General features: G+C 51.8%; 1 protein-coding gene across 1 annotated transcript in view; it reads right to left on the reverse strand.

Moving 5' to 3' along the window:
• The window catches only part of LOC147114487 (SWI/SNF-related matrix-associated actin-dependent regulator of chromatin subfamily D member 3-like), a 44,634-nt gene extending 42,248 nt beyond the window's left edge, over positions 1–2,386 (reverse strand). Inside the window, 1 exon segment of the mRNA XM_085992196.1 lies at positions 2,049–2,386. Coding sequence (XP_085848322.1) covers positions 2,049–2,126 — 78 coding nt within the window. The 5' untranslated portion in view covers positions 2,127–2,386.
• Positions 2,387–19,762: the final 17,376 nt, after the last annotated feature.

The following is a 19,762-nucleotide window of genomic DNA, read 5'->3' on the forward strand; positions in this document are numbered from 1 at the left end:
TATACACTGGCAGACCTGTACCCACCAGTACTGTATCCCAGTGTTATACACTGACTGACCTGTACCCACCAGTACTGTACCCCAGTGTTATACAGTGACAGACCTGTACCCACCAGTACTGTACCCCAGTGTTATACAGTGACAGACCTGTACCCACCAGTACTGTACCCCAGTGTTATACAGCGACAGACCTGTACCCACCAGTACTGTACCCCAGTGTTATACAGTGACAGACCTGTACCCACCAGTACTGTACCCATGTTATACAGCTGGGGCACCCATGTTTAATTCGTGGCTTTTGATGTGGCAGTTGGGATTTTGTGGGACTCCGGACCCCAGGCCTCAAATGGTTAGGGATGGGCAATAAATGTTGGCCTTTCAAGCGACGCCCACATCCCATAAACTAATTAAATAATAATCACCTCTTGGTCAGTTGCTCCGTGGGAAAAGCTGCATTTAGGAAATCGTGGGAGGATCGATTCAGTTCTACGGCGCAGCCTTCGGCAGTCAAGTAGCCGTTTGCAGCAGCTGTGTAAGGTTTTTGGGACGGGGTGGGCAGTGCAGCCAATGTTTGGTACGTCCCTCACAGCAGGAGTTAGTGAGAGGAGGAGGAAAACTGAATAACAAAACACAGCCATGGCTCAGTGGGCAGCATACTCGTCTCCGAGTCAGAAGCTTGTGGGTTCATGACCCCTCCAGAGACTGGGGCACAGAATATAGGCCAACACTCCCAGTACAGTACTGAGGGAGTGCCGCACCGTCGGAGGGGCAGTACTGAGTTAGCGCCGCACCGTCGGAGGGTCAGTACTGAGGGAGCGCCGCACCGTCGGAGGGGCAGTACTGAGGGAGCTCTGCACTGTCGGAGGGGCAGTACTGAGGGAGTGCTGCACTGTCGGAGGGGCAGTACTGAGGGAGTGCCGCACTGTCGGAGGGGCAGTACTGAGGGAGCTCCGCACTGTCGGAGGGGCAGTACTGAGGGAACGCTGCACTGTCGGAGGGGCAGTACTGAGGGAGCGCCGCACTGTCGGAGGTGCAGTACTGAGGGAGCGCCGCACTGTCGGAGGGGCAGTACTGAGGGAACGCTGCACTGTCGGAGGGGCAGTACTGAGGGAGCGCCGCACTGTCGGAGGGGCAGTACTGAGGAAGGGGGAACCCTGAGCAAAACCCGCCAAAAGGAGCTAAAAATTAAACCGTTAATATTCCCCTGCATCCCAAAAAAAACGATTGAGGAAAAAACTGGTGTGTTGAGGTTAGTGTGAGGAGCGATTTTCCATTCGTGAGACCCCCACTCTGACCACCCATGTTACCAGGGGGTTTTACTGTAGTTTTCACAGCTGTTGTCAGGGTACTGATAGAAGCACGACCTATCGCTCTCTCTCTCTCTCACACACACGCTCTCTTTCACACCCCCCTCTCCCTCTCTCTCTCTCACTCTTGCTCACCCCCCCGCCTCACACTCTTTCTCTCTCTGCATCTCGTGCTCACTCGCTCACGCTTTGTCTCACCCTCTTCTCTCTCTCTCACACCCCTCTCCCTCTCTCTATTTCTCACCCCGTCTCTCTCAGCCCTCTCTTGCTCTCTTTCCCCCTCTCTCTTTCCCCCTCTCTCTTTCCCTCCCTCTCTCTTCCCCCTCCCTCCCTCTCTCCCCCTTCTCTCTCTCCCCCCTCTCCTCTCTCTCTCTCTCTCCTCACCCCCTCTCTCTCTCCCCCCCTCTCTCTCTCTCTCTCTCCCCCTCTCTCTCTCTCTCTCTCCCCCCCTCTCTCTCTCTCTCTCTCTCTCCCCCCTCTCTCTCTCTCTCTCTCTCCCCCCTCTCTCTCTCTCTCCCCCCTCTCTCTCTCTCTCTCTTTCCCCCCTCTCCCCTTCTCTCTTTCCCCCCTCTCCCCTTCTCTCTTTCCCCCCTCTCTCTCCCCCCCTCTCTCTCTCTCCGTCCCCCTCTCCCCCCCCAGTTGTAGTCAGGAGTTGTACAAATCTCTCACACGGCTAAACTCATTTACCATCTGGGAGCTCTTGTCCCCCATCAACAGCCGCGGAGTTTTGCTCCGACTCACCACTCCGTGCACCAGAAACTCAAACAGTTTGCTCTTTGTTGCCTTCCTCGCTCCTCCACTCAACTCCTCCGCAGACATTTCAATCTCCTCTTCTCCCTCTCTCTCTCTCTCTCTCTCTCTCTCTGTCCTGCACTCCTCCAATGCTAAATCCTGCTCTCTCTCTCACACTTTTAATAGTGCACTCTTTCAATGCGAAGCGAGAGTGGGGGGGAGGTAGGGGGTGGGTGGGTGGCAGGGGTTTCTCGAGGGGGGCTCCTGACGGACAGCACCGGCGATCAAACAGCTGTCACGTTCCGTCACTGAACCACACCGAGTGTCACGGCTGTTTCAGCAAGTCACAGAAAACAAAAAAGGGATAAACGGATTGATTATTTAAAAATGAGAGAGGGAGAGAGGCTTTTTTATTTGAGAAGGGGGCAGCGATACGCGGAGAGGTTTTTCCCTCCGCTCTCTCGCTCCACGATGCCAGTCGCCCAAACGCCAACGATTGCCCCTCCCGGTGAGCAGACTGCCGGGCCAAGGGCAAGGTGGCAATGTGGGTGAAGGGTCAAAAGCAGGCAGCTTTCCCTGGCTGGAGCGCAGTGTTGACGGGCTAGCTGGGGAGCCTCCTTCCCTCTCCCCCACTAGACAGCAGCAAGCAAAACTGCAGGATCGAGCCAATGAACGAGGGGGTAAAACCTCTATCGAAGGGGCAAGGCAAGAGTGACAACTGCACTCTGAAGTGTGGCTGTGTCAGTGCCCGAGGTGGAAGGTGGGAGGCCCGAGTGTCGGTGCACACTCGCTCCCCCCTTCAGGACACTGCCTCTCTCTCTATCCACGAGTCCTTGGGGTACAGATAGCCTCACAGACAGGAGCATGCGTGCTGTCCCTCTCAGGCACACTGAAGGTCAGCTCCTGGCCTAGCTAAAAGGATCAAAGATAGCGAGCGAGAGAGAGAGAGGGAGAGAAAGAGACAGAGAGAAAAGGAGAGAGTGAGAGTGTGAGAGACAGAAAGACAAGAGACAGAGAAAGAAAAGGAGAGAGAAAAGCAGGGAGAAAGAGATAGAGAAAAACTATTCAAAAGCAGAGGGAGAGAAAGTACAGGAGAGAGAGAGAGTGGGGACTGGGTTTAACCTGTTCGTACCCAGACTCCTCCCACAGCCTCACTGACCCTCCTGGATACACCCCACGTGACTGTGCCGGATCCCGTGCGGGTATCGGCGATTCCTTCACCGTCCCATGGGGTGACCGAGCACGGTTACACGGCCCCTTTCAAACAGAAGCTGGGCTTCTGTCCGAGATCACAGGCACCAGCGGTAGGTGGAGCGGTCAGCGGTCAGCGACAGTACGCCTCCTCCAGGGACCACCCTGGGTAAATCAGGTGTCCGAATGGGCAGCGTCCAGCCCTGGTCACAACCCCTGACCCCCGGGCGAAGTCGGAGAGTGGCCAGAGAGTCATGTCCAAAGGGGCAAAATTCAAAACTGGTCAGTAACTCAAACCCGGAGGTTAGAAACCCCCAACATCTGGTATGATCAGAAACATAAGCACTTAAGAAATAGGTGCAGGAGTCGGCCATACGGCCCTTCGAGCCTGCTCCGCCATTCAATAAGATCATGGCTGATCATCGACCTCAACTCCACTTTCCCGCCCGAGCCCCATATCCCTCGATTCCCCTAGAGTCCAAAGATCTATCGATCTCAGCCTTGAATATACTCAAAGACTCAAAGCCAAAATTGGGCTCTAACAGTAAATCTAAAAAAAACCAACATCATGATTTTTCAAAAAAGGCCCAGATGTCAGGAAAACAAATACCAGTTTACCCTCAGTGATACCACTATAGGACACACTATGAGCTACACCTACCTTGGTCTAACTGTTACAGCATCAGGGAGCTTCAACATAGCAGTGAATGCACTAAAAGAAAAAGCCCGAAGAGCCCTATATGCAATAAAAAGAAAATTCTACAACATCCAAATCCCAATCAAAATCTGGCTCAAATTATTTGACAGCATAATCCTGCCCATTGCACTGTACGGTAGTGAAGTATGGGGCCCGCTAAATCACCAAAGCTACACCAAATGGGAAAAACACACAATAGAAGCCCTACATGCAGAATTCTGCCGAAGCATCCTTCGCATCCAAAGAAAAACGCCAACAAATGCATGCAGAGCCGAACTAGGCAGATACCCACTGATAATAAACATCCAAAAACGAGCACTAAACTTCCTAAATCACCTCAAATCTAGCTCCCCAGACACCCTTCATTTCAAAGCATTTCAGACCCAAGAGCTAAACCCAGAAAAGAGTCCCCTGAGTCAGCTGCTACTGAAACTAAGTACTCAGCCAGACCCTGACCAACCCCAGACCAACACAGCCGTCCAAACACCAATCCGAGTGAACCAAATCATTAAACAATGCAAAGAAACCTACCTGGAACATTGGAACAAAATAACCGAAAGCCAAAGCAGATTAGAATGTTACCGGGCCCTAAAAAGAGAATATAAACTGGCAGACTACCTCACGACCATCAGAGACACAAAACAGAGACAGACCCTCACCAGGTACAGACTAAGCGACCACCAACTGGAAATTGAAAAAGGCAGATACAAGAAATCCTGGCAGCCTAGAGAGAATAGAATATGCGATCAATGTCTGGCCGGCGAGGTTGAAACAGAAATGCATTTCCTCCTAAAATGCGAAAAATTCAACACATCAAGAAACATATTATTCAACAAGCTAAGCCAAACAACCCCAGATTTCAAGGAATTGGATGACCTGTCAAAATTGAGATTAGTCCTAGGAGAAGGAGACAGACCATACCTTGGGGCCAAATATGTAACAACATGTCACAACCTGAGGACTGTTTAAAATTAAGACTGTTTAAAATTAATATTGAACGTACCAAATGAAGTACAAAGACTGTTTAAAATTAATATTGTTTAAAAGTAATATTGTATGTACCCAACAAATGTCAAATCGATTGACACCTACAAAATGTTTGAAAAAGTACCTTTTTGCTATGTAAGCTTTGGCAATATGGTTCTCTGTAAACTTTCATGCCAATAAAGCATTTGAATTGGAATTTGAATTTGACTCAGCCTCCACAGCCCTCTGGGGTAGAGAATTCCAAAGATTCACAGCCCTCTGAGTGAAGAAATTTCTCCTCATCTCAGTCCTCAATGGCCGACCCCTTATCCTGAGACTGTGACCCCTGGTTCTAGACTCTCCAGCCAGGGGGAAACATCCTCTCAGCATCTACCCTGTCAATCCCCCTCAGAATCTTGTATGTTTCAGTGAGATCACCTCTCATTCTTCTAAACTCCAGAGAGTATCGGCCCATTCTACTCAATCTCTCATTATAGGAATCAATCTAGTGAACCTTCGTTGCACCGCCTCCAAGGCAAGTATATCCTTCCTTAGATAAGGAGACCAAAACTGTGCACGGTACTCCAGGTGTGGTCTCACCAAGGCCCTGTACAATTGGAGCAAGAAGACCAAGAAATTGATAAAGAAAGGGTAAAATAGAATATGAGAGTAAACTAGCGAGAGACATAAAAACAGACTGTAAAAGCTTCTATAGGTATGTAAAAAGGAAAAGATTAGCGAAAGTAAATGTGGGTCCCTTACAGGCTGAGACAGGAGAAATTATAATGGGGAATAAGGAAATGGCAGAGAAATGAAACAAATACTTTGTGTCGGTCTTCACGGAAGAAGATGCAAAAAACATTTCAGAAATAGCGGAGAACCAAGGGTCTAGCGAGAATGAGGAGCTGAAAGAAATTAGGATTAGTAAATAGTACTGGAGAAATTAGTGGGACTGAAAGCCGATAAATCCCCTGGACCTGATGGCCGACATCCTAGGGTTTTGGAAGAGGTGTCTGTAGAGATAGTGGATGCATTGGTTGTCATCTTCCAAAATTCCATAGATTCTGGAACGGTTCCTGCGGATTGGAAGGTAGTAAATGTAACCCCACTATTTAAGAAAGGAGGGAGAGAGAAAATGGGGAACTACAGACCAGTTAGCCTGACATCAGTAGTAGGGAAAATGCTGGAATCTATTATTAAGGACGTGGTAACAAAGCACTTAGAAAATAATAATAGGATTGGGCAGAGTCAACACGGATTTATGAAAGGGAAATCGTGTTTGATGAATCTGTTAAGAGTTTTTTGAGGTTGTAACTAGCAGAATAGATAAGGGGGAACCAGTGGATGTGGTGTATTTGGATTTTCGGAAGGCCTTCGATAAGGTGCCACACAAAATTAGGGCTCACTGGATTGGGGGTAATATACTAGCATAGATTGAGGATTGGTTAATGGACAGAAAACAGAGAGTAGGAATAAATGGGTCATTTTCGGGGTGGCAGGCTGTAACTAGTGGGGTACTGCAAGGATCAGTGCTTGGGCCTCAGCTATTCACAATCTACATCAATGATTTGGATGAGGGAACCAAATGTAATATATCCAAGTTTGCTGATGATACAAAGCTGGGTGGGAATGTAAGTTGTGAGGAGGATGCAAGGAGGCTTCAAGGGGATCTCGACAGGCTAAGTGAGTGGGCAAGAACATGGCAAATGGAATAGAATGTGGAGAAATGTGAAGTTATCCACTTTGGTAGGGAAAAATAGAAAAGCAGAGTATTTTTTAAATGGTGAGAGATTGGGAAATGTTGGTGTTCAGAGGGACCTGGGTGCCCTTGTACACGAATCACTGAAAGTTAACATGCAGGTACAGCAAGCAATTAGGAAATCAAATGGTATGTTGGCCTTTATTACAAGAGGATTTGAGTATAAGAGTAAAGACGTCTTACTGCAATTATATAGGGCCCTGGTGAGACCACACCTGGAGTATTGTGTACAGTTTGGTCTCCTTACCTAAGGAAGGATATACTTGCCATAGAGAGAGTGCAACGAAGGTTCACCAGACTGGTTCCTGGGATGGGGGGATTGTCCTATGAGGAGAGATTGAGTAGACTAGGCCTATATTCTCTGGAGTTTAGAAGAATGAGAGGTGATCTCATTGAAACACACACAATTCTTACAGGGCTTGACAGGGTAGATACAGGGAGGATGTTTCCCCTGGCTGGGGAGTCTAGAACCAGGGGTCACAGTCTCAGAATAAGGGGTCGGCCATTTAGGACTGAGATGAGGAGAAATTTCTTCACTCAGAGGGTTGTGAATCTTTGGAATTCTCTACCCCAGAGGGCTGTGGAGGCTCAGTCGTTGAGTATATTCAAGGCAGAGATCGATAGATTTTTGGATATTAAGTGAATCAAGGGATATGGGGATAGTGCAGGAAAGTGGAGATGAGGTAGAAGATCAGCCATGATCTTATAGAATGGCAGAGCAGGCTCGAAGGGCCGAATGGCCGACTCCTGCTCCTATTTCTTATGTTTCTTACTCTTATACTCAACCCCCTGTAATAAAGGCCAACATGCCATTGGTCTTCCTAATTGCTTGCTGTAGCTGCATGCTAACTTTCTGTGTTTCCTGTCCAAGGACACCTAAATCTCTCTGAACACCAACATTTAATAGTTTCTCACTATTTAAAAACCCCCTAACATCTGGTACCCCAGAAACCTAACATCTGGAGTCTCAGAAACCCCCAAACATAGGATAAACAGCACAGAAACAGGCCGTTCGGCCCAACCAGTCCATGCCAGCGTTTATGCTCCACTCGAGCCTCCTCCCGTCTTTCCTCATCTAACTCTATCAGCGTAACCCTCGATTCCCTTCTCCCTCATATGTTTGTCCAGCCTCCCCTTAAATGCATCGATACTATTCGCCTCAACCACTCCCTGTGGTAGCGAGTTCCACATTCTCACCACTCTCTGGGTAAAGAAGTTTCTCCTGAATTCCCTATTGGATTTCTTGGTGACTATCTTATATTGATGGCCCCTAGTTTTGCTCTTCCCCACAAGTGGAAACACTCTCTCTGTATCCACTCGATCAAAACCTCTCATAATTTTAAAGGCCTCTATTGGGTCACCCCTCAGCCTTCTCCTTACATCTGGTACAGGTCAGAAAACCTAACTTAAAAAAAAATTCGTTCCTGGGATGTGGGCGTCGCTGGCAAGGCCAGCATTTATTGCCCATCCCTAGTTGCCCTGGAGAAGGTGGTGGTGAGCCGCCACCTTGAACCGCTGCAGTCCGTGTGGGGAAGGTGCTCCCACAGTGCTGTTAGGGAGGGAGTCCCAGGATTTTGACTCAGCGACAATGAAGAATCGGTCGATATATTTCTAAGTCAGGATGGTGTGTGACTTGGAGAGGAACTTGGAGGTGGTGGTGTTCCCATGCGCCTGCTGCCCTTGTCCTTCTAGGTGGAAGAGATCGCAGGTTTGGGAGGTGCTGCCGAAGAAGCCTTGGCGAGTTGCTGCAGTGCATCCTGTAGATGGTACACACTGCAGCCACGGTGCGCCGGTGGTGGAGGGACTGGACTAATGTCCTTCCCTACCTGGCCTGCCCTAAACACAGTCCCAGGAAATCATTGCAAGAATTTGTGCTGTACCAGCCCTGGGAGTGTTTGATGGGACAGTGTAGAGGGAGCTTTACTCTGTATCTAACCCGTGCTGTACCTGCCCTGGGAGTGTTTGATGGGACAGTGTAGAGGGAGCTTTACTCTGTATCTAACCTGTGCTGTACCTGCCCTGGGAGTGTTTGGTGGGACAGTGTAGAGGGAGCTTTACTCTGTATCTAACCCGTGCTGTACCTGCCCTGGGAGTGTTTGATGGGACAGTGTAGAGGGAGCTTTACTCTGTATCTAACCCGTGCTGTACCTGCCCTGGGAGTGTTTGATGGGACAGTGTAGAGGGAGCTTTACTCTGTATCTAACCCCCTGTACCTGCCCTGGGAGTGTTTGATGTGACAGTGTAGAGGGAGCTTTACTCTGTATCTAACCCGTGCTGTACCTGCCCTGGGAGTGTTTGATGGGACAGTGTAGAGGGAGCTTTACTCTGTATCTAACCCGTGCTGTACCTGCCCTGGGAGTGTTTCATGGGACAGTGTAGAGGGAGCTTTACTCTGTATCTGACCCGTGCTGTACCTGCCCTGGGAGTGTTTGATGGGACAGTGTAGAGGGAGCTTTACTCTGTATCTAACCCGTGCTGTACCTGCCCTGGGAGTGTTTGATGGGACAGTGTAGAGGGAGCTTTACTCTGTATCTAACCCGTGCTGTACCTGCCCTGGGAGTGTTTGATGGGACAGTGTAGAGGGAGCTTCACTCTGTATCTAACCCGTGCTGTACCTGCCCTGGGAGTGTTTGATGGGACAGTGTAGAGGGAGCTTTACTCTGTATCTAACCCGTGCTGTACCTGCCCTGGGAGTGTTTGATGGGACAGTGTAGAGGGAGCTTTACTCTGTATCTAACCCGTGCTGTACTGAGCCAAGTGTAGACGGAAAAGGACCAGTATATGTTTAAAGCTAATAATTCAGTTGAAATTATGATGAGAGACAGTGTTGGTCAAGAAAAAAGTAAATGAAAGTCAGAAATATTAAAATAAAAGATAAAAATGGCGAGGAGCTGAATTATTCATGTTCTCAATATTTGAATGTAAACTATTAAGTTTCCCCGGTCTAGTTGAGCAATTCTTGTTACGCGTGGTTGCAGAAATGTTCTTCAGTGAGCCCCTAATGGCCAGACCGTGCAACTGCACCGTGACAGTTGACATCGGAACATTGAATGGGGAACGTTTACAATGACAAATGATGACAAAAAAATGTGACCAAGCACCGTGACAACAGGAAGTGAGGTTTGTGGACAGGAAGTGTATAACCATTTGCAAGATTTTTGCTAAGATATAGTATGACATTGCACACAGGGAGTTAAGACCAAGTGTAGTCTTTAGCTGAAGCAGGGTTAGAGGGTGGGGAGCAAGACAGATGTAATTCAGTTCTCATTTTAAAGCCATACATTCTGTCCTTATTTTTATACATTTCCGCTCTAAATTGCCCTATCCACAGCTAGACTGGAAACTATCCTATGTAAACAAGTAATGCTGTAATACATCCTCCCACCAGCATTGGCGCTGTGGAATGGCAGGTTGGGAAATTAAATCCAATAAATCTCGTAATTTTTGGGCTGGTACCACAACAAATTGACCATGAAAACCCAAAGAATGCCCCTCAGGGAAGAGAAACTGCCACCCCTAGCCCAGTCTGCGCCTGCACGTGACTCCAGTCCAGGGAACGGCACCTCTGGTTGTACTGTATTCCAGGAGATCGTCACATGACCTCCAGCCACCCTGCCCCCATACTCCCACCTTCCCAAGCCAATTGGGAAGGGAACAGACACTTTGTATCCTGATTGGATGATTCTGGAGTGTCAGTCCTCGTCAGCCACGGCTGAGTGGGCAGCACTCTCAGCTCGACAGTGGGAACTGAACCCACAACCTTCTGACTCAGTGACTTGAGCACACAAATCCAGGCTGATACTCCCAGTGCAGTACTGAGGGAGCGCCGCACTGTCGGAGAACCAGTATTGAGGGAGCGCCGCACTGTCGGAGAACCAGTACTGAGGGAGTGCTGCACTGTCGGAGGGGCAGTACTGAGGGAGCGCCGCACTGTCGGAGAACCAGTACTGAGGGAGCGCTGCACTGTCGGAGGGGCAGTACTGAGGGAGCGCCGCACTGTCGGAGGGGCAGTACTGAGGGAGCGCTGCACTGTCGGAGGGGCAGTACTGAGGGAGCGCCGCACTGTCGGAGGGGCAGTACTGAGGGACTGCCGCACTGTCGGAGGGGCAGTACTGAGGGACTGCCGCACTGTCGGAGGGGCAGTACTGAGGGAGTGCTGCACTGTCGGAGGGGCAGTACTGAGGGAGTGCTGCACTGTCGGAGGGGCAGTACTGAGGGAGTGCTGCACTGTCGGAGGGGCAGTACTGAGGGAGTGCTGCACTGTCGGAGGGGCAGTACTGAGGGAGCGCCGCACTGTCGGAGGGGCAGTACTGAGGGAGCGCTGCACTGTCGGAGGGGCAGTACTGAGGGAGCGCTGCACTGTCGGAGGGGGCAGTATTGAGGGAGCGCTGCACTGTTGGAGGGGCAGTACTGAGGGAATGCCGCACTGTCGGAGGGGCAGTACTGAGGGAGCGCCGCACTGTCGGAGGGGCAGTACTGAGGGAGCGCCGCACTGTCGGAGGGGCAGTACTGAGGGAGCGCCGCACTGTCGGAGGGGCAGTACTGAGGGAGCGCCGCACTGTCAGAGGGGCAGTACTGAGGGAGCGCTGCACTGTCGGAGGGGCAGTACTGAGGGAGCGCCGCACTGTCGGAGGGGCCGTCTTTCAGGTGGGTGTAAAAGATCCCACAGCACCATTTCGAAGAGGAGCAGGGGGAGTTCTCCCTGGTGTCCTGGGGCCAATATTTATCCCTCAATGAACATCAGTAAAACAGATTATCTGGTCACTATCACACAGCTGTTTGTGGGAGCTTGCTGTGCGCATATTGGGTGCCGCATTTCCTACATTATAACTCCACTTCAAAAAGTACTTCATTGGCTGTGAAGCGCGTTGGGATGCCCTGAGGTGGTGAAAGGCGCTAGAGAAATGCAAGTCTTTCCATTGTCAATAGTTCTTATCACTAATAAACAAAAGTGAAACTGAAAATGAAAAGAACCCTGGATTTAAAAAAAAATCCCCGATGATTTCTCTCCCGGGTTTTCTCACAGCAGTGCCCTGGAGATTAGTCTTTAATTCCTGGAGACACCCGGGCAATGCTGGAGGGCGGGGGCCCAGTCCCGCCCCACACCATGTGGTCTGAGGTGGTCTCGGAAACCCCTCATTTGTCAAAAGGGCAACGCGACGAGCGAGTGTCAATAAACGCGGGCTTGCGAAACGCCCCGAACACATTAAATGACAAGCAATGCAGCCGGCTTAGCTCAGTGGGTGAGAGAGTGACCACTGGGCCAGGCAGGGAATGAGGGAGAGTGACCCCTGGGATAGGGAGTGAGGGAGAGTGACCCCTGGGATAGGGAATGAGGGAGAGTGACCCCTGGGATAGGGAATGAGGGAGAGTGACCCCTGGGATAGGGAGTGAGGGAGAGTGACCCCTGGGCCAGGGAGTGAGGGAGAGTGACCCCTGGGCCAGGGAGTGAGGGAGAGTGACCCCTGGGATAGGGAGTGAGGGAGAGTGACCCCTGGGCCAGGGAGTGAGGGAGAGTGACCCCTGGGATAGGGAGTGAGGGAGAGTGACCCCTGGGCCAGGGAGTGAGGGAGAGTGACCCCTGGGATAGGGAGTGAAGGAGAGTGACCCCTGAGATAGGGAATGAGGGAGAGTGACCCCTGGGATAGGGAGTGAGGGAGAGTGACCCCTGGGCCAGGGAGTGAGGGAGAGTGACCCCTGGGATAGGGAGTGAGGGAGAGTGACCCCTGGGCCAGGGAGTGAGGGAGAGTGACCCCTGGGATAGGGAGTGAAGGAGAGTGACCCCTGAGATAGGGAATGAGGGAGAGTGACCCCTGGGATAGGGAGTGAGGGAGAGTGACCCCTGGGCCAGGGAGTGAGGGAGAGTGACCCCTGGGCTAGGGAGTGAGGGAGAGTGACCCCTGGGATAGGGAGTGAGGGAGAGTGACCCCTGGGATAGGGAGTGAGGGAGAGTGACCCCTGGGATAGGGAGTGAGGGAGAGTGACCCCTGGGATAGGGAGTGAGGGAGAGTGACCCCTGGGATAGGGAGTGAGGGAGAGTGACCCCTGGGAAAGGGAGTGAGGGAGAGTGACCCCTGGGATAGGGAGTGAGGGAGAGTGACCCCTGGGATAGGGAGTGAGGGAGAGTGACCACTGGGATAGGGAGTGAGGGAGAGTGACCCCTGGGATAGGGAATGAGGGAGAGTGACCCCTGGGATAGGGAATGAGGGAGAGTGACCCCTGGGATAGGGAGTGAGGGACAGAGAAAAATGAATAACTAACATTCCTGCCTTTAATCACTAATAGGAATGGGAGGAGGCCATTCAGCCCCTCGAGCCTGTTCCACCATTCAATTAGTTCATGGCTGAACTATCTACAACACTAGTTAGGCCACAGCTAGAGGACTGCGTACAGTTCTGGTCACCACATTACAGGAAAGATGTGATTGCACTAGAGAGGGTGCAGAGGAGATTTGCGAGGATGTTGCCTGGGCTGGGGAATTTTAGCAATGAGGAAAGATTGGAGAGGCTGGGGTTGTTTTCTTTGGAACAGAGGAGGCTGAGGGGAGATTTAATTGAGGTGTATAAAATTATGAGGGGCCCAGATAGAGTGAACAGGAAGGACCTATTTCCCTTCGCAGAGAGGTCAATAACCAGGGGGCAGAGATTTAAAGTAATTGGTAGAAGGATTAGTGGGGAGTTGAGGAGAACTTTGTTCACCCAGAGGGTGGTGGGGGTCTGGAACTCACTGCCTGAAAGGGTGGGAGAGGCAGGAACCCTCATCACATTTAAAAAGTGCTTGGATATGCACTTGAAGTGCCGTAACCTACAGGGCTACGGACCGAGAGCTGGAAAGTGGGATTAGCCTGGAGAGCTCTTTGTCGGCCGGCACAGACACGATGGGCCGAATGGTCTCCTTCTGTGCCATAAACTTCTATGATTCAACTCCATCCACCCACCTTTGCCCCGTATCCCTTACCCGACAAAAATCGATCAATCTCAGTTGTGAAATTTTCAATTGACCCCCAACCTCAACAGCTATTTGGTGGGTGGGGGGGGGAGGGGGGAGAGAGTTCCAGATTTCCACGACCCTGTGTGTGAAGAAGTGTTTCCTGACATCACCCCTGAACGGCCTGGCTCTAAGTTTAAGCTTTTATCGGGAAGGGAAGTCCGGTTGGGTGTGTAGTGGGGAGCGGGGTGCATCAATCCACTGATGCCAGCTGTCTGCTGGGCAGTGAGGTGCCCCTTGGAGTTAATAAGGAATGAAAGCCCTGTTTAACTCCGGGCTCGGGTGGGCTGCTCGGAGGCCTGTTTCCTGCTCTCTATGCTCAGCCTGTGCAGTGACAGCTGCAGCCTGTGAGCTCCATCAAGCCCTGCCAACTGGCCCAGCCTGTGTGCACATTCCAAACTCCACCAAAGGGCAACAAGGCAAGCGAGTGTCCTTCAGAGCCTGGGAACGCCATGTACCAGCCCAGAGACTGATAATCCACAGGCTGCAGAGAGAGACTGGAGTGGAGGCGGTGCGGCGGGGGGTGGGGTGGTGGTGGGGGGGGAAGTCCCCGCCCCTGGAACCCTTGCTAACTGCTTCAGGGCCACACTGCTTCACCAGGCTGTCTCCCCAGGCAGTGCCTCGCGTTAATACAGCACCTTTAACACCGGGGCTCAACCCAGAGTCTAATCAATGAAAAACAAAATGGATGCCGAGCCAAAGATTGAGATATTAGGACTGGTGAAAGAGGTCGGTTTTAAGGAGCATCTTAAAGGAGCAGAGGTAGCGAGGCGGAGAGGTTTAGGGAGGGAATTCCAGAGCTTAGGGCCCAGGCAGCTGAAGGCACGGCCGCCAATGGTGGAGCGATTAAACTCGGGGATGCGCAAGAGGATTGAATTGGAGGAACGCAGAGATCTCGGAGGGTTTAGGGCTGCAGGAGCTTACAGAGATAGGGAGGGGCGAGGCCATGGAGGGATTTGAACACCAGGATGGGAATTTTTAAATCGAGGGGTTGCCAGGCTGGGAGCCAATGTAGGTCAGCGAGCACAGGGTGGGAGGGCATTCCCTGCTGGGGACCACCAGGACTGGCCCGTGGGGAAAGGGGATGTTGAGGCATTTAGACCCTCAGTTTGCACGTGCTCAGGATTGGGTGAAGCGAGGTCTGTTCCGCACGGTGTGTGGGGGAGAGGCAGTGATCGGGTTCGGGGGGGTGATGAGTGAATTTGGGGGTGGGGTGGGGGCTGAGCAGCGTCCCGTCTGGTTTGAACGTGGGGTCACGGGGCGGGGACCACTTCTGTTCTCCCGGCTCCACATTCTGTAGCCTTCCCCTTAAAGTAGCCGCAGTTCGGTTGCGATCGCAGAAAACCAGTTTGGTGAAGGAGGCGTCGACGCTTATTCAGAACAGCGAAGCTTCTAATACTCTCGATGCCTCTTTCGGTGAGACTGTCCTCCCTATCTCTGTAACCTCCTCCAGCCCCACAACCCCGCAAGATCTCTGCAACCTTCTCCAGCCCTACAACCCTCCCTATCTCTGTAACCTCCTCCAGCCCCACAGCCCCCCGAGGTCTCTGTAACAATATATCAAAAGGAAAAGACTGGTGAAAACCAAAGTTGGTCCATTGCAGTCAGATACGGGGGAATATATAATGGGAAATAAGGAAATGGCAGATCAACTAAATGCATACTTTGGGTCAGTCTTTACGAAGGAAGACACAAAAAACCTCCCTGGGATATCGGGAAAAATAGGGACATTGGCAAAGGAGGAACTGACGCAAATCAATATCTCTAAGGATATGGTGTTAAGGAAGCTAAAGGGATTGAAGGTGGACAAATCCCCAGGGCCTGATAACATGCATCCTAGGGTACTGAAGGAGGTGGCCCTAGAGATAGCGGATGCACTAAGGATGATTTTTCAGAATTCATTAGACTCGGGAACAGTGCCGATGGATTGGAGGGTAGCTAACGTTACCCCACTATTCAAAAAGGGGGGTAGGGAAAAAGCAGGTAATTACAGACCTGTAAGCCTTACATCAGTTGTGGGCAAAATGCTGGAGTCCATCATTAAGGATGAAATAGCGGAGCACTTAGCAAATGGGGACAGGATAGGACAGAGTCAACATGGATTTACAAAGGGTAAATCGTGCTTGACTAATCTATTGGAATTTTTTGAGGGAGTAACTGGTAGAATAGATGGGGGAGAGCCAGTAGATGTGGTGTACCTGGACTTCCAAAAGGCCTTCGATAAGGTCCCACATAAAAGATTAGCATGGAAAATTGAGGCTCATGGGATAAAGGGGAAAGTTTTGGCGTGGATAGGGAACTGGCTGTCAGATAGAAAACAGAGAGTTGGAATAAACGGCTCATTTTCTGAATGGCAGGCAGTAACAAGTGGGGTACCACAGGGATCTGTCCTGGGCCCCCAGCTGTTCACAATTTACATTAATGACCTGGATCAGGGAGTCGGATGCAGCATTTCCAAATTTGCAGACGACACTAAACTAGGAGGTGGGGTGGGCTCAGAGGAAGAGACCAGGAAGCTCCAGAGCGATTTGGACAGACTGGGCGATTGGGCGGATAAATGGCAGATGCACTATAATGTGGACAAGTGCGAAGTTATCCACCTTGGGTGCAGGAACGGGAGGGCAAATTATTATTTAAATGGCAATAGATTGGGAGAGGGGGAAGTACAGAGAGACCTGGGTGTTCTTGTACACCAGTCACTGAAGGCGAGCATGCAGGTGCAACAGGCGGTCAAGAAGGCAAACGGTATGCTGGCCTTCATAGCAAAAGGGTTAGAATACAGGAACAGGGATACCTTGCTGCAGCTGTACAGGGCACTGGTGAGACCACACCTCGAGTACTGTGTACAGTTTTGGTCGCCTCATCTGAGGAAGGATGTTCTTGCCATGGAGGGGGTGCAGCGGCGATTCACCAGGCTGATACCAGGAATGGCGGGAATGACCTATGAGGAGAGACTATGTAGTTTAGGGATGTACACACTGGAGTTTAGAAGATTGAGAGGGGACCTCATAGAAGTGTATAAAATTCTGACAGGTCTAGACAGACTGGATGCAGAAGGAATGTTTCCCTTGGCGGGTGAGAACAGAACTAGAGGACATAATTTAAGGATAAGGGCTAAACCATTTAGGACAGAGATGAGGGGGAATTTCTTCACTCAGAGAGTGGTGAACCTGTGGAACTCATTGCCACAGAGGGCAGTGTACGCCAGCTCATTAAATATATTTAAGAGGGAATTAGATATATTTCTACGGGCAAAAGGGGTTAAGGGTTACGGAGAGAAGGCGGGGACGGGATACTGAATTAAAGGATCAGCCATGATCTCATTAAATGGCGGAGCAGGCACGAAGGGCCGAATGGCCTACTCCTGCTCCTATCTTCTATGTATCTATGTATCTATGTAACCTCCTCCAGCCCTACAACCCTCCTTATCTCTGTAACCTCCTCCAGCCCCATAACCCTCCCTATCTCTGTAACCTCCTCCAGCCCCTACAACCCTCCCTATCTCTGTAACCTCCTCCAGCCCCTACAACCCTCCCTATCTCAGTAACCTCCTCCAGCCCCACAACCCTCCCTATCTCTGTAACCTCCTCCAGCCCCTACAACCCTCCCTATCTCTGTAACCTCTTCCAGCCCCTACAACCCTCCCTATCTCTGTAACCTCCTCCAGCCCCACAACCCTCCCTAGCTCTGTAACCTCCTCCAGCCCTACAACCCTCCCTATCTCTGTAACCTCCTCCAGCCCCTACAACCCTCCCTATCTCTGTAACCTCTTCCAGCCCCTACAACCCTCCCTATCTCTGTAACCTCCTCCAGCCCCTACAACCCTCCCTATCTCTGTAACCTCCTCCAGCCCCTACAACCCTCCCTATCTCTGTAACCTCCTCCAGCCCCACAACCCTCCCTATCTCTGTAACCTCCTCCAGCCCCTACAACCCTCCCTATCTCTGTAACCTCCTCCAGCCCCCTACAACCCTCCCTATCTCTGTAACCTCCTCCAGCCCCTACAACCCTCCCTATCTCTGTAACCTCTTCCAGCCCCTACAACCCTCCCTATCTCTGTAACCTCCTCCAGCCCCACAACCCTCCCTATCTCTGTAACCTCCTCCAGCCCCTACAACCCTCCCTATCTCTGTAACCTCCTCCAGCCCCTACAACCCTCCCTATCTCTGTAACCTCTTCCAGCCCCTACAACCCTCCCTATCTCTGTAACCTCCTCCAGCCCCACAACCCTCCCTAGCTCTGTAACCTCCAGCCCTACAACCCTCCCTATCTCTGTAACCTCCTCCAGCCCCTACAGCCCTCCCTATCTCTGTAACCTCCTCCAGCCCCTACAACCCTCCCTATCTCTGTAACCTCCTCCAGCCCCACAACCCTCCCTATCTCTGTAACCTCCTCCAGCCCCTACAACCCTCCCTATCTCTGTAACCTCCTCCAGCCCCCTACAACCCTCCCTATCTCTGTAACCTCCTCCAGCCCCTACAACCCTCCCTGTCTCTGTAACCTCCTCCAGCCCCACCACCCTCCCTATCTCTGTAACCTCCTCCAGCCCCTACAACCCTCCCTATCTCTGTAACCTCTTCCAGCCCCTACAACCCTCCCTATCTCTGTAACCTCCTCCAGCCCCTACAACCCTCCCTATCTCTGTAACCTCCTCCAGCCCCTACAACCCTCCCTATCTCTGTAACCTCCTCCAGCCCCTACAACCCTCCCTATCTCTGTAACCTCCTCCAGCCCCTACAACCTCCCTATCTCTGTAACCTCCTCCAGCCCCTACAACCCTCCCTATCTCTGTAACCTCCTCCAGCCCCACAACCCTCCCTATCTCTGTAACCTCCTCCAGCCCCTACAACCCTCCCTATCTCTGTAACCTCCTCCAGCCCCACAACCCTCCCTATCTCTGTAACCTCCTCCAGCCCCTACAACCCTCCCTATCTCTGTAACCTCCTCCAGCCCCACAACCCTCCCTATCTCTGTAACCTCCTCCAGCCCCTACAACCCTCCCTATCTCTGTAACCTCCTCCAGCCCCACAACCCCCCGCCGAGATCTCTGCGCTCCTCCAATTCTGGCCTCTTGCGCAACCACGATTCCCATCGCTCCACCATTGGCGGCCGTGCCTTCAGCTGCCTGGGCCCCGAGCTCTGGAATTCCCTCCCTAAACCTCTCCGCCTCTCCTCCTTTAAGACGCTCCTTAAAACCGATTTCTTTGAGCAAACCTTTGGTCGCCTCCTAACATCTACTTACGTGACTCGGTGTCAAATTGTGTTTGATAATCGCTCCTGTGAAGCACCCTGGGACGTTTTACAATGTTAAAGGTGCTATATAAATACAAGTTGTTGATGATTAAAGTTTCCCGACGTGCAACTAAATCCAATGTCACAAACACAACAAACTGAAGCACTTGATATAAATACCCCGAGACCCCCGACATCAAGACCCCGAGCCCCCGCAGTGATGAAGGCCGTCTTGCGCGTATTAAGATCCCACAAATATCCAGGAGGGATAAATACTGGCCCAGGACACCAGGGATAACTCTGCTGTTCTCGAAATACAGGAATGGGATCTTTTACGTTCACTTGAGCGGGCAGACGAAGCCTCGGTTTAGCGTCTTAGAAAGATGTCACCTCTGACAGTGCAGCGCTCCCTCAGTACTGCCCCTCCGACAGCGAGGCGCTCCCTCAGTACTGCCCTTCCGACAGTGCAGCGCTCCCTCAGTACTGCCCCTCCGACAGCGAGGCGCTCCCTCAGTACTGCCCTTCCGACAGTGCAGCGCTCCCTCAGTACTGCCCCTCCGACAGCGAGGCGCTCCCTCAGTACTGCCCTTCCGACAGTGCAGCGCTCCCTCAGTACTGCCCCTCCGACAGCGAGGCGCTCCCTCAGTATTGCCCTTCCGACAGTGCAGCGCTCCCTCAGTACTGCTCCTCCGACAGTGCGGCGCTCCCACAGTACTACCCCTCCGACAGTGCGGCGCTCCCACAGTACTGCCCTTCCAACAGCGAGGCGCTCCCTCAGTACTGCCCCTCTGACAGTGCAGCGTTCCCTCAGTACTGCCCCCTCCGACAGCGCGGCGCTCCCTCAGTACTGCCCCTCCGACAGTGCGGCGCTCCCTCAGTATCGCCCCTCCG

The sequence above is a fragment of the Somniosus microcephalus genome, chromosome 7, assembly GCF_052327205.1.
Source record: "Somniosus microcephalus isolate GS21.2 chromosome 7, FLI_Smic_1.0, whole genome shotgun sequence".
Taxonomy (NCBI): domain Eukaryota; kingdom Metazoa; phylum Chordata; class Chondrichthyes; order Squaliformes; family Somniosidae; genus Somniosus; species Somniosus microcephalus.